This window comes from Helobdella robusta (genome assembly GCF_000326865.2).
Source record: "Helobdella robusta unplaced genomic scaffold HELROscaffold_20, whole genome shotgun sequence".
NCBI lineage: Eukaryota > Metazoa > Annelida > Clitellata > Rhynchobdellida > Glossiphoniidae > Helobdella > Helobdella robusta.
In genome coordinates, this window is record NW_008704084.1 from 2,485,021 (window position 1) to 2,500,274 (window position 15,254).

The 15,254-nt window shown below is 33.7% G+C and overlaps 2 protein-coding genes across 2 annotated transcripts; one reads left to right on the top strand and one right to left on the bottom strand.

Annotated features, from left to right (window-relative positions):
- Positions 1 to 44: 44 nt before the first annotated feature.
- Positions 45 to 2,537, top strand: HELRODRAFT_171410 (hypothetical protein; the record flags this gene model as incomplete). Its single annotated transcript, XM_009018127.1, has 2 exons — positions 45 to 91; positions 1,652 to 2,537. 2 exons carry the CDS (start codon positions 45 to 47, stop codon positions 2,535 to 2,537), a joined length of 933 nt encoding a protein of 310 aa, XP_009016375.1.
- Positions 2,538 to 6,189: 3,652 nt separating this feature from the next.
- HELRODRAFT_171411 (hypothetical protein) lies at positions 6,190 to 9,860 on the bottom strand (the record flags this gene model as incomplete). Its single annotated transcript, XM_009018128.1, has 14 exons — positions 6,190 to 6,240; positions 6,341 to 6,458; positions 6,516 to 6,649; positions 7,287 to 7,506; positions 7,581 to 7,762; positions 7,828 to 8,064; positions 8,128 to 8,290; positions 8,350 to 8,562; positions 8,628 to 8,752; positions 8,864 to 8,998; positions 9,052 to 9,197; positions 9,263 to 9,376; positions 9,450 to 9,626; positions 9,812 to 9,860. The coding sequence occupies 14 exons, from the start codon at positions 9,858 to 9,860 to the stop codon at positions 6,190 to 6,192; spliced, it is 2,064 nt and encodes a 687-aa protein (XP_009016376.1).
- Positions 9,861 to 15,254: the final 5,394 nt, after the last annotated feature.

Genomic DNA, 15,254 nt, shown 5'->3' on the forward strand with positions numbered 1-15,254 from the left:
AGTATACATACATCAACTCAAATCAATTTTATTCAGCAAAAAGCATGGAGACACAGAAGCTCAAACGAGCTTGTACGGCTACCCAAACCAGGTAAAAACATATACTTACATGAAAAAAACAACATAAATTAAAATAAAATCGTATAGTTAGCCAATGAAAACAAGTCAAATTAAACCAAAAACGAGCAGAAATTATTTAGAACAAAAATGATCATCAAAATTTATCAAGTTAAACAAAACAATTGAATTCATATTAGAAGTTTTTCCTTATAAAATAACTTAAATAATTAAAATAATTAAATCATATCCTGTAAAAAAAGTTGAGTTGTTGTTAATTAAGTCAAAAATCAATTTTTTAAATAGCCTATAGTTAGATACTTGTAAAACTGAACACGGTAGTTTTGACCACAGTTTTAAACCAAAAACTGAAGATGAAAATAAAACAGTACGAGAGACAATACAATTGTATAATGGAGTGTGCCGAGTTGTTCTTTTGCAATATTCAGAAGATTTAATTAAATATGAATTAAACATAACAAATTTCTTTTTCACTATGACATTAAACAAGAATAATAATAATCTGAGAACGTACAGTTTAGGAATAGACAACAAATTAGACAACGATAAATAATCTAAAATATGATCATATTTTTTCAGGTCATAATAATTATGAAAAAAAAAGTATAAACATTTATCTAAGATAATAATATGAGACTTAATGTAACGACCCCAAACTACAATACAATAAAGGAAATAAGGATAAATTAGAGAATAATATAAATTAAGTAATACACATTTCGGTAAGAGATTTCGGTCTATAGATTATTCCTAGATTTTTAGATACTTTGTTTGATATGCTAATTGTGTGCTCTTTCCAGCTTAGATTGCTTAAGATTGTAACACCTAGAAAGACTAATTTGTCCAATCGACCTACCAAATTGTTATTGTAGAAAATAGAGAATGTTAGTAAATTGGCGACAATTTTAGGACCAAAAAGAATCGCATAAGTTTTTGATAAATTTATTTGCAGTTTATTATTTACTATCTACAAGTGAACTCTTGCAAGCTCTGAGTTAAGAATACATTCAACTTCACCTATGGAATCGCCAACCGCCAAAATGGTAGTGTAATCCGCATACATAATATATTTAACAGCCTTATTCGATCTGCATAGATCATAGATAAATATATTAAAAAAACAGGGCCAAGTACAGAACCCTGAAGCACTCCAGACAACAAGGAAGAATTATGTTTACCTATAAAAACATAATGAGATCGATTTGCAAGGTAACTTTGAAACCATTTTAACAAAGGTCCCCTAAACCCATAGTGCGACATTTTCGTTAACAACAACTCATGATCGATGGTGTCAAATGCTTTTTTTATACCAATAATATATATATATATATTTATATATTTATTTATTTATTTATATATTTATTTATTTATATATTTATGTATTTATTTATTTATTCAGTCCTGGTTATGACATTAAACTGACCCTCACTGCCTTGTGAGTGATGTTGGATCATCAAAGGCTAGGCCCACCGCTTATAACTGTGGTTGCGTAAGGAAGGGCGTCCTGCGTAAAAACTAGCCAAAAATAATACTTATGATGACGGAAATAACAATGGCCCTCAGTATCCGGCAGAAGAGGGTGCGAAGAATCTCCGGAGACCCAGTCCATGAGTGTGGTGCAAGGCCCTGTGGATGGTCTGGCTACTGGCACCCCACTCTATAGTGTGGCGGTGCAAGGCACTATAGATGGAAGGACTACTTGTAGACCAAGGGGTTGGAGGTTTGGTACCTGGAATGTAGGCACGTTGACAGGAAGAAGTTTGGAAGTGGTGGAGGAGCTGCAGAGAAGAATGATTGACGTGGCTGCATTACAGGAGATCAGATGGAAGGGTGAGGGTACAAGGTTTGTGGGGGCTAAAGGTGGAAGATATAAATTGTGGTGGAAGGGGGATGATGGTACTGGAGGAGTTGGTGTGATGGTAAGAGAAGAGTTGGTGGAGAAGGTGTTGGAAGTGAGGCGGAGAAGCAATGGTGTAATTGTGGTGGTGATGGTGTTTGGAAAAGTAATAGTGAGGGTGATATCAGGATATGCTCCGCAACAAAGTAGGAAGGAAGAGGAGAAGGATAGGTTTTATGATGATGTTTCTGACGAGATTGGGCAAACGGGGTTGAATGAGTTTGTGGTGTTGTTGGGTGATTTGAATGGTCATGTGGGGGCGGATGCAGACGGATATGAAGGTGTACATGGGGGATGGGGATATGGTATACGGAATGAGGAAGGGCGTAGAGTGTTGGAGTTGGCGGATGCACATAGCATGGTGGTGGGGAATACTTGGTTCACAAGGGAACCAGCGCGATTGATTACTTATAGGTCAGGGGAACATAGATCGATGATAGATTATATATTGGTAAGGGCCAAACATAGGAAGAATGTGAAGGCGATACCTGGTATGTTGCAGCATAGTATGGTTGTGATGGATGTGACATCAAAAGAAATGGGGGAGGAGGAAGAAGGATAAGTTTGTGGCAAAGATAAAGACATGGAAGTTGCAGGATGCAGAGGTGAGGAAGGCATTTGAAGTGAAGGTGGCTGAAAATTGGGAGAGTGGTAAGGATGGAGATGTTTGGGAGAGATACAGGGACTGTGTGTTGGCTACGGCAGATAAAGTATGTGGATGGACGAAAGGAAAGTGTAGGCATGGTGAGACGTGGTGGTGGGATGAAGATATAAGAAGGGTTTTGGAAGTCAAGAAGGAGAGGTTTAGGGTATGGAGAAGGGACATGACGGAGGAAGCGGAGTCTGAGTATAGGAAGACTAAGAAGGTTGCAAAACAGGCAGTGGCAACTGCAATGACGAAAGCATCAGATAGGTTAAGGAAAGAAATGGAATTTAATGTGAGTTCGAGGAAAATGTTCAAAGTAGCAAAGCAGTCAATGAGGGATAGGAAAGATGTTATAGGGAATGGATGTGTTTGGGATGGATCTGGCAAGTTGTGCATAGATGAGGAGGAAAAAGCTCAGGTGTGGAAAGCTCATATGGAAAGGTTGATGAATGAAGAGAATGAGTGGGATGGAGATGTAGAATCCGCGGTCACACACGGACCTATAGAGAAGGTGACGATGGAGGAAGTAGAGAAAGCAGTTAGAGAAATGAAACTAGGTAAGGCTACAGGGGTTTCGGAAGTGGCGGCAGAACATATAAAAGCGAGTGGGGTGATAGGAATTGAAGTTATGATGAGAATTGGTAACAGTATGTTTGATAATGAAGGTATACCTGAGGATTGGCGACACAGTGTGTTGGTGCCGTTGTATAAGGGCAAAGGAGATGTGAGAGATTGTGGGTCATATAGGGGTGTGAAATTACTAGAGCACGGAATGAAGGTAGTGGAGAGGGTGCTTGAGAGGAGGTTGAGAAGTATAGTGACAGTTAATGAAATGCAGTGTGGGTTTATGCCTGTTAGGGGAACGGTGGATGCGTTGTTCATGGTGAGAATGTTGCAGGAGAATTATAGAAAAAAGAAACGAAGATTGTACATGTGTTTTGTGGATCTAGAAAAGGCTTTTGATCGAGTACCGAGGAAGGTCATTGAATGGGTGTTGAGGAAGAAAGGAGTGAATGAGAGACTTGTTAAAGCTGTGATGCAGCTGTATGAAGGGACAAAGACAAAGGTGAGGGTTGGAAGGGGGATGTCGGACGCTTTTAGTGTATGCATTCAGTGTTATCACCGTTTCTGTTTGCAATTTTGATAGATGTTGTGTGTGGAAACATAATGGAGGGGTTGTTATTTGAGATTTTGTATGCAGATGATTTAGTCTTGATGGCTGATAGCATGGAAGAATTGCAGTTAAAATTTGACAGATGGAAAAGTGTTATTGAAAAGAAAGGGTTAAAAAATAATATTGGTAAGACGAAGGTAATGGTGAGTGGGGAAGGTGGGGAGCGAGTGATAAGTAAAATAGACCCCTGTGGGGTACGTGACAGGAGAGTGAAGGCTAACTCGGTGTTGTGTATAGGATGTCAGATATGGGTGCATAAGAGATGTAGTGGTGTGAAGGGGGCACTGAAAAAGGTGGAAGGCACGTTCAAATGTAAGAAAAGTGTTCATGGTGTGATTAATAGGACGGACGCAAGGACGGGGTTGAGTGGTGGTATTGAAAGAGTGGAAAGCTTTGTTTACTTAGGGGATAAGCTGAATGCGGATGGAGGATGTTTGAGCGCAGTTACGGCTAGAGTTCATGTGGGATGGATGAAATTTAGGGAACTGGGTGGGGTATTGTGTGGAAAGAAATGGTCAGTGAAGATGAAAGGGAGGGTATATAAAGCATGTGTAAGAACAGCGATGGTATATGGTGGTGAAACTTGGGTGTTGAGGAGAAAGGAGGAAAGTGTACTGCAGAGGGCTGAAAGAGCTATGGTGAGGATGATGTGTGGGGTTAAAGTGAAGGATTAGAGGAGTAGTACAGAGCTGATGTTAATGATGGGACTGAATGAGGACATTGTGACATTGATAAGGAGATCGAGATTGCGGTGGTATGGACATGTGTTGAGAAGGGATGAAAGGGTCGGGATTAGGCGAGCGTTGGAGTTCGAGGTTGAAAGAGTGGTAGGAAGGGGTCGTCCGCGATTGGGATGGAGAGAGCAGGTGGAGAAGGACAGGGTGAAAGCGGGGTTGCGTGATACTGAGGCGAGTGACAGATGTGGATGGCGTCGAGGGGTATTTCGGTTTCATCATAGGTAGCCAAACGGCAACCCCCGATCTCGGGGAAAATGCCGTCTAAACGTGTGTTGTTGTTGTTGTATTTATTTATTTATATATTTATTTATTTATATATTTATAAGCATCTGCCCACATACACAACGTATCAATTCGAAAACCAAAGATGGTATAGTAACACCGTAAAAAGCATTTTAGCATTTTTTGTTCTAACATACTTAAAATAAATAAAAATTTGATTTTGAACTCAAAAAACTAGAGACTATTTTACGATCAAGCATTAGAAAATATGAAAAACTAAATAGGAAGCTACCAACTAACGCGACTTCCTAATTTTGTTGAATTATTCCATTATTGTGAATGTACGAGAAAAAATCAGTGTTTAAGTCAGAGATTTTTGCCAGAGTTGGAATTTTTGAAGGCCCAAAGTCAGAGTAAAATTTTTTTATTTTTTGAGGGGCCAGAGTCGGCGTCAGAGTTTTTCATACGACTTCGACTTCAAAAAATGTAATTAATTTTTGAAAAAAAAAACATTTTCTTTTCTGAAAATTTTTTTAAGATTGTGTTTTTTAGAAAATAAATACGTATAGCTAGTAATATTCAATCATTTTTATATACTGAAAATAAATGCTAACAACGTCATAAGAATCACAATTTTTGCAGTATTTTTATAAAATATAAAATAGAGCAATTTTACAAAGAAAGAAAATTGCATTGATTGATTTTAAATGTTTTTTTAATAATATTTTTATTTAATAGTGATAACAAAGTGAAGTTTTGCCGCAAAAGTTGAACAATTTTTTTAAGTATGTTTTAAAACTTTAAATTAAAAAATAAAACTTATTATACTAAGAAAAACAATTACACTGACCAATTTTAAATGTTTTTCTAAGTATTTTCCATTTAGTAGTGATAGTATAGTCAAATTATGATGCAAAAGTTGAAAAATTTTTCTTGCGAGTCAGAACCCGGAGTCGGACTAAGAAATTTTTACTCCGAGTCACTTGTCTAAAGTCAGCAAACTTTTCGTTCAACAAATGTTCCTTAATCCTAACCAACCCACAATTATTACTTAATATCATTAAAAACTTAAAATTATTTTTAACTAAATAATACAAAAATTATTAAATAGGAATTTTTTGAGGGGCCGGAGTCGGATAATTTTTATCCGACTCGACACTCTGGAAAAAATATTCAAATTTACAGGTTGTAGACCAAGAAAATTAAACAACAACTCTAAGTGAAAAAATAACGCGCGAATTTAACAAACGAAATGCGTCACTTTTACTGTGGCACTATTTTTGTAAATTATTATGAAAGATTAAAAATACGTGAAAATTCTGGTCTATTGGTTTTTTATTATAAACATTATTCATTGAAAAAAATTTTTATTTAGTGTGTTCGAAAATGAATTTAAGTAAAATGAATGATAAATGACACTTTTTTTCCTATCGTTTTAACAACTTTGAGATTTATCTCCTAAGGCCACTTTAACGGCTTGTACACCCTTGTTTTAGAAACACACGTATATAATATTTCAACATTTAATTATTCATTAAAAATTACATATTTTCTTCTCAAAATTATAACATGATTGTTACAATAACCTTCTGTCCTTCCAAATCGGCTTGCATTTTATACAATTCACTTTCATCAAGCAAGCGATCCCCATTTATATCATATTTAGCAAAAACTGCTTCAATTTCGGCTTCAGCATATCCGCGCCTTAAAATAATTTTAAATATTTATATCAAATAATTTTAATTAAAAAAAAGCCAAAACATTTTCAAATCATGTCTCCACTCATCAAAATCTATCATTCTGTCTCCATTGGCATCTGCGGTTGTGATAGCTCTTTGAATTTCTATTATCTTGTTTTTTCTCAAATGGAGTTTCGTCAAAACATTATTAGCTCTCTGTAGAATAATTTGATGGAAACCCATTTAAAATTCATTAAACAATCAAAAAATGTTTAATTTTAATTAATTAGTTTTATTTAGTCAAGTTTAATTGATTAGCTTTTCAGTTTAGTTACTACAAAGGTTTGATTACCGTTTAAATAAATTTAAATTGACAACAAGGTTGGTTTAACATATTCTGAAGTGAAGTGTGGTGCAATAATGTTCTAAAAACATTACCAAAATAGTTTTTATCTATGGACGATTCCATTATGAAAGCAGTGGCGGATCCAGACAACGAAAGAAGAAAATATTAAAACTTCTGTGTATAATATGGTAATAAAGTAAACTGAAATTAGCATAAAAAGGTCGTAAACAAAGAATTTTAAAAATTATTTCCCCGCTAAGAAGGGAATAAGCTAAGCAAGAATTTACGAGAATTAACAAAAAAATCATCAACTTTACAATTTTCAAGTTATTCCTCCTTCGCATAATCAGCCACTATTTACAAAAACACTTATTTATATTATAATTATAAGAGTAAATCAAAAATATATGATAGCTTTATAAGTTCATAATTGATATTTAATATTCAATATACAGATCCTACGCGTGATGTGTAATGAACGGTTTTTTAAATAGAAATACGAAAAACCTGTTTGAAATATCCAGCGACATCAATATCATTTGGCTGATCGGCCAGTTCAGCTTTCACTTCGGAATAAGTGTCATTGATAATGGCCAAAAACATGTTGAGCAGTACAAAGAATACAAAGAAGACGTAAAGAATGAAATAAGTTGGACCAAGAATGCTGTTTGCTTGTTGAAGTGCTTGAAAATTGAAATCTCCCAAGATGATGCGAAACAATGTAAATCTTGAAAAAATATATAAATTATTAAAAGTAGGCATCTGTTAGACGTTTTAATACACAGTAATAAATGTAATTACATCGCCGTTTCGTATGCATTAAAGTCTGAAACCTCAGCTCCAAACAGCAAGTAGCCCAACTGGGCAAAAGCGAGGAACACTATAAAAAACATTATTGAAAATCCTCCCAAATCTTTTGCACAGGCTCCCAGTGTGCTGGAAAGTTGAGTCATCGTTTTGTTGAAGCTGATGTATTTGAATATCTGCATTTGTATTTATTGAGCGTATAAGATTGTTTCACTTTTTTTTTATAATAAAATTTACATACTTTAATCCAGGCAAAGAACACCATGATTGCCAGTGCCGAATTGAAGACAGACTGCCAGTAACTAATGTAGTCAAAATCGATGTAGACGTTTGGATTCAAGAGCATGTAGTCCAACAACTTCTTCACCTCCAGAAAACGATAAATGTTGAAAGCTATACAACATAGAGATATACAGATTACAACAATATCGAGAACGTTCCAGAATTCTTTCAAGTAGGACCATTTATATTTTTTAATCTAAAAGAAAAAATTTCAGTTCTTCAAAGTAGAAAAGAAAAATATATTAAGTTACGTACAAACCTCCAAGAACTCTTCTCCAATGTAATATAAAATGAAAATACAGAATATTATTTCACAGGCAAAAACAAAAAAATCAAAAGCCGTATTGTAGCGAATTAGTTTCACAGTTCTAAAATCGTAAGATGGAATAATGCCGCCAGTTGGAGGAAATTCAGCTATCAACCTGTAACAAAATTGTTCGGTAATTAAACAAATTACCACATTGCTAGAAATTACACAGACTTAATGACACAAAAGAGATTTATATTGGCATTGTATATGGTAAAATCAATGAAAACAGCTCTGGTTCCACGATCGACCCACAAATTTGTTTTTAAATTATCAATAACTTGTTCGGACAGGTCGCCAGTTGTGTTCAAGTCGGCGTAGTAGCCGCCACCACCGTAGGAATTAATTTGTGCTCTGACGTTTGAGCCCAAATTGCTGTGAGTCCAACTATTTAAAATAAAATCGAAATTAGGAATTGAGGTTTAAGCAGCTTCAAGACTTAAAATACAAACGCAGTTCCAATTCCTAGACCGTATGGACGAGTGTCTTCGGCCGATGAGGAATACGCCGCATAGCAATCTTTGATCTGGTTTTTCATATTATCGGGCGCACGACATGAATCATTCCTCACTCTCACCTACGATTGATTATTTAAAACTAATTTAAAGCTTCACAATTTTATATTTTTTATTTCATTAGATTTAAAACGAAGATATTTAGTTGAATGTATATTTAAAAAAAATGTAACCTGGCGCAATCTTGGAACTCCTTGCAATTTATTTTCGTAATAAATGTAACCATATATGTCGGGGTCCATGGTGTTGTTGTTGTACCAGGTTTCCCAATCCCGATATAAGCCGGGCAGCAGAACTTTTTCTGCATACTGCAATCATTTATGTATAATGAACGATAATATAAAATCATTACACAACTTACAATACAAACATCAAAAAGATCTCCAGGTAGGTTAATGCCGAGGAAGTTGGAACCGAGATTGCTTGGGTCGCCAGGAGTTTGAATGAACAAAGAGTTCATCACATTTGTGTAATAATACATCGTGGAGCTGGTCATCCCAAATGTTACTGAGTAAAATAATGAAGATGCATTCATTATATGATCTTTCATAATGAAACATTGCCGAACTCACTTATGCAAAGTATTGCCAGAAAGACGCAATAAATGACAAGTTCACGCAGAGTAGTTTTGATTCTCAAATCCTGGTTGTGGGCAGTTTCTTCCGTCTGCTTAGTAGCCCAAATAGCTTCACAACAAAATTAACATTTCAATAAAAGCTCCAAATAAAATCATATACATAATGTAGTTATCATCCTAACATCTGAAGCCTCTCTTTATTGCGTGCAAACATCCGTCACTATTTTGAGCTTTTTGGTCAGAAAGACGCATATTTCCATTTGAAGGGTCGTTCTTGTAATCCTTCTTTGAGCTGTAAACATCAGTGTCCATACCTGTGGGCATCATATCCTCATCGTCGTAACCTGCGTTGCTTCTCCCTGCAAGCGTTTGAACAGGCTTTTACAACTATTAGGATAATTTGTTATGAAAAAGAATTTTTTTGATAATTTAAACATTCTATTAATTTTTCTAATTTAATTTAATCATTTTATTGATATTTTTCATTTAATTTAATCATTTTATTTTTATCATTTAATTTAATCATTTCATTAATTTTTCTCACCTTCTTTCCATTCCGACGTCTTTGCTGCGCTTTTATGGCGGGAGGTCATGTTATTTCAAATATCAAATCTCAATAAAGGTTCAACATCAAAAAATTATTTGTCGAGACTATAAAAAATATTTTACTTAAAATATCCAACAAGTTAAGATCTAACTGCTGGTTTGGAAAAATTTTTGTTTTCCATAACTGTCGACGTGTAATATGCGTCACTTGTTGCTAGAGACATGTTACCATGGAACATTCGATCTGTTGGCATTCGATACAGAACCTTTACTAAAAATGTTGACGCAAAACTGTTGATTTGAATATTGTAGAAAGTAGCACAACAAATGTTCCACTAAAATCAATGTTTTCATGAACGACAAAAAATTTCCAGTAGTTTTATTACTCAACTTGTTAGCTAATAGCAAATTAATTATTATGAATTGGATGATTATTTATTTTGGTGCTGCTTCGTTTTGCTTATGCTTCTCTACTCAAGCCACCAGTTTTTTAAATATTTTATTCACAAAAGAAAATTTAATTATTTTTATTAAAATGAAAAGTCGTTCATTTAAAAAAATCATTCATGAATTGGTTACCTTAGAAAATGGGGCGTTCCGGGATGGGGAAGGTAGTAGTAGTAGCAGTAATGCTGTTCTGGAAGTTATCACAGCTGATTCGTTTATTGATTGTTGTTCATCCAACAATCATTGCCTGCATTAAATTTGTTCATTGATTGTGCCTCAACGAGTTCATTTGGTAATGAGTTCCAAGTATTTGCGACTCTATTGAATAAGTAATTCTCTCTGCCTCAATGTCTTGTCAACTCTTAAAAATATTTTAAACTGTGACCTCGCGTTTTGGTTTTGACTATGCTAAAACGATTATTTAAATCAACTTTGTCCAAATTATGCCTGATTTTAAACAACTGAATCAATTTTTATGTTTTTTTTCCACCAAGGTTGTTAATCCTAATTTTTAAAGACGATCTTCGTAAGCTAGGTTTCTTATAAATGGAACCAACTGAAAGTTAAGTATAAATTAGGAAGCAACTTATAATCAAATTTTCCGAAAGATTTTTTTATTCGACCAAGCATTTGTTGTGATGACTTGATTTGTCCATTTTAAGTTATTTGAAAAAATCACTCCAAGATCTCTTTCGGATTCAGATTCAGCAAGAAGTATTCTATTTATATAAAATGAACATTCTGATCTCTTACCCGATACGTAGTGCATAATAGTGCATTTTTCAATGTTGAACCGTAGAAGCCAGTCCTGCGTCCACTTAAAAGCCTCATTCAAATCAGATTGAAGTTCGACTACATCGTTATCTGACCATATTGCTCTCATGATTTTGGTACCATCTGCAAAGAGTTTTGTATTTTTCAGTTTTGTTGGTAAGTCATGAATGTAGAGAATGAAGAGTAGAGGACCAATAAGAGAGTCCTGAGGAATACCACTAAAAATTTCAGCTCAGTCAAAAATTGTTTCACCTTGAACAATTCTTTGTCTTCTGTTTTTAAGAAACGATTCAATCTATTTATACGCCAATCAATTTATTCCATAAGCATTTAATTTAGCTAATAATTTTGTGTGTGGAACAGTATCAAATGCCTTGGCAAAATCAAGCAGGGATATAATTATCTAAATTACAGGAAATAAAATCAAGAGTTTCAAGTAGATTTGTTGTGTATGATTTACCCTTAATAAAACCATGTTGTTGTTTTACTATTATGTTATTCCTTAAACGATGATCTTCCACACTTTTTCGAATTATACTTTCCATTATTTTACATGAACTGATGTTAAAGAAACCGGGCGATAATGTGTTGCTACAGCCTTTTTTGTAGATCGGTGAAACGTTTGCTGATCTAAACTGAAGTGGAAGTTGACTGGTAGCCAAAGAGGCCTGAAATATCAAAGCAATTGGAACAGCAAACGTCTCTGCACACTATTTTAACAATACTGGATGCAGTTTATCAACGCCACAAGATTTGTTTTCATCGAGCTGTCTAAGTTTATTTAAAACAATCTCATAACTGATATCATCTGGCATCATATCTATAAATTGTTCAAAATTGCTTTCATTTGCATAAAAAAGCGGAATTTTATTATCGACTTCAAGTACAAACACATCTTGGAAACTGGCATTTATTAGATTCACAATTTCAACTGAGTCGTGGCTTAGTTCGCCATTTGGTTTTCTTAAAAACTTAATTGACTCTTTCACTGTTTGCTAACCATTAAAATATTTGTAAAAAATTTTGAGATTATCCTTAGCTCGTTCAACTAATGTTTGCTCATAACAAAGACGTGCTTTGTTTAAAATTGATTCATTTAAATTTATAAAGTAATACAATGAAAAAGACTAACAAAATTTATTCAATGGTGTGAAGAAAAGTTTATTTTTACAAAACTTATTTGCTAATCTATTTTGATTGCTCAAATTGGCGTCACTCTTAATTTTGTTTTCAAATGTTACAATTCAAAATTTTAACAAAATTTTACGAAATTAACCGTTTGGTGTTAGGTAGTTTATGTCTAACAACAATTTCTTTTCAATGTGACAATGCCCCTAACACGGAGCACAGATTTTATAGAAAGTGTGATTTTGTCTTGTTTCTAAAGATTTTATGTTATTCCAAAAATTCAAGAGATTTGAAAAGTATGAAGGTAATAAATTGGGCAAATATTTAAATGTAAATATCGATTGAAAATAAAAATTTATTTGATAAATAATCAGTATTTTAGATTCGAAAAACAGATGTTTGGCGTGGTCTTTAAATTATAAAGTATTCTTAAAAAGCGTTTCTGGCATATAAGCAAAAGATTAAGTAGGTATTCCGGGCTGTTACCCCAAACCAGGTTGCAATAAATTAGATGCGGGTAAACAAAGCTGTTGTAAATTTTAATTTTAATTGTAATTGTAATGTAAATTTTAGAAGAAAAATCTAATTTGTATTTTATTTTATTCAAAATGCCCAAAAACAATAAACCATATTTCTTACATCTAAAATATGAGAAGACCATGTTAAATTATTTTGAATCGAAACTCCGAGGAATTTAATTGAGCAGGATTTTTCAATAGGAATATTATTTAGAGTCAAATTCAAATCTTGAATAGCATTAGTTGATATTGAATGACCGAAAATGGAGTATGTTGATTTTGAAGAATTAATAATAAGTTTATTGTTTGCAAACCATTCTTCAAATTTTGTTAATTCATTTTTTATCAGAATGATTTCACTTTGTATATTTTTTGATGCGTGAAAGATGTTTGTGTCATCAGCATACATAATGCATTTGGATAGCAAAGATACATTTGATAGGTCGTTAATGAAAATCGAAAAAAGCAGTAGTCCAAAAATTGAACCTCGTGGGACTCTAAAATTTACGGTAAGAACATCTGAGCTAATAGAATTAATTGACACATATTGATCTCTGTTTAGCAAATAACTTTTTAACCAAGACAGGATATTCTCTCTAAATCCATAGAACCTTAGTTTATAAAGATGAAAATTATGATCAATAATGCCAAAGGCCTTAGTGAGGTCAATAATTATACCCATGGTCAAATCTTTATTATTCATATTGAATAAAATTCTATGGTACATTTCCAATACTGCCAACTCCGTCGAATGTTTATTTCTAAATCCATATTGATGACGTGAAAGAATACTGAACTTTTCCATGAATCCTTTCATGCGACCGGCAACTAATTGTTCAAGTATTTTGGAAAAAGGTGACAACAACGAGATCGGTCTATGGTAACTAGGATTATTTCGATCACCCTTTTGAAAATAGGTACAATTTTGGCCCTTTTCAATATAGTTGGAAACCTACCGGTCGAGAGCGATGAATTAAATATATACATGAAAGGGTGTAGAATTTCTTGAATAAATAACTTTAGTAGATGCATATTAAAACCGTCATAAAAAGTTGATTTATTAGATTTATCTTTATTAACTATTTTAATAATTTCCGATGGCTCAACAGGGTTCAAATAGAACAAATTAATATAACTTCTTTTATCAATTATTATTTTATCCAAACAGATATTGTTGGACAATCTAAGCTTAAGCTGGTTAATAGCGTCTATAAAGTTTTTATTCAGGGCATTACAGATGTCAACATTATTTTCAAGAATCTTATTATTGTAAATTGTAAATTTTCATCAATAATTGCATTTCTGACAGTCTTAATCCAGCATTCAATAGAGTGAACCTCGGTGTTAATTTGAATGTCCCCACAGAACAATTGATAGATATCTTGTAACAGGAAGCGTTAATTAGTAAAATATTTCAGCATAAAAAGCTAAAATTTCATAACATACAACAATTAAATTAAAAGAAAATAAAATTTCAATCTTGTGGAACTTTGTCAACTGTCACGATGATGCACATGCTCAGATTTCCATTTCTACATAAAAATCACTTACCTATAAAGTGTATACGGAGAATCACATACAGGTGTCTATATGACAATTCACACAAGCATTCACAAACAAACTTAACATAACATAACAGTATAAAACAACAAATAATTTTATAGTGGTTCAAGTAGACCGTGTCTACTAGTAGACGCACTTGAGATGTTATTATTCGATCTTTGTCAATAGTGCCTTGCGGTTGTTTCTATGCGTATAATTTCTTCTTCAAGTAAACAACTAAAAATTGTTTACTCAACAGCTTTTAAGCTTTTTTTTGAGTACATGTATTTTGTATTTGTTTCCTTTGTTTTGCTGTTAATTCCAAGCTCAAAAATGTGCTGATTCCAAATTATCTTTCAATGGTAATGAATGTGTATGCGTGAATAATGTCTTATTTTTTCTTTTCTTGAGTTTTCAAACCACACGCTTTTAGTATGTACTCTTGAGCCATACCATGACACTTGTTAATCAAATTCGTTGCTCTCCTCTAAATTTTATCAGCATATCCTTGTCCTGCTGTAAATTAGGATTATAAAGCTGAACACAGTACTCAAACTTAGGTCGGACAAATGTCATATGCGGGTGATTTCTGCTTCCTACTGTTTTTCATCATATCAAAAACATTGTTTGCACTTTCAGCTACGTCTGAGCATTGTCGCGTTGTCAGACCAAGAATTCTCTGAATTTTCTAGTGTTGTGTTAGCAAGTTTAAATAAATCTTCTTTGTTGTTCAATCCCATATGTACGGCTGCACACTTGTCAGCGTTGAACGTCATTTGCCGTTCATCAGTCCATTGATGTAGTACCTGTCTTTCAATTTCTTCGTCAATTTTTGCATCACATAGTTCAGCTTTTGGTTAGTTAGTGTCAACAGCAAATTTTGATACAGAACATCATTGCAGATGCACATACAAACACAGTAGTAAACACATACAAAATTTACTAACAAACATACCGATATACATATGCACACACACACAAACACGCATGACGACATTTAATAACGATCGCACTCTAGCCGGCCAACATTTT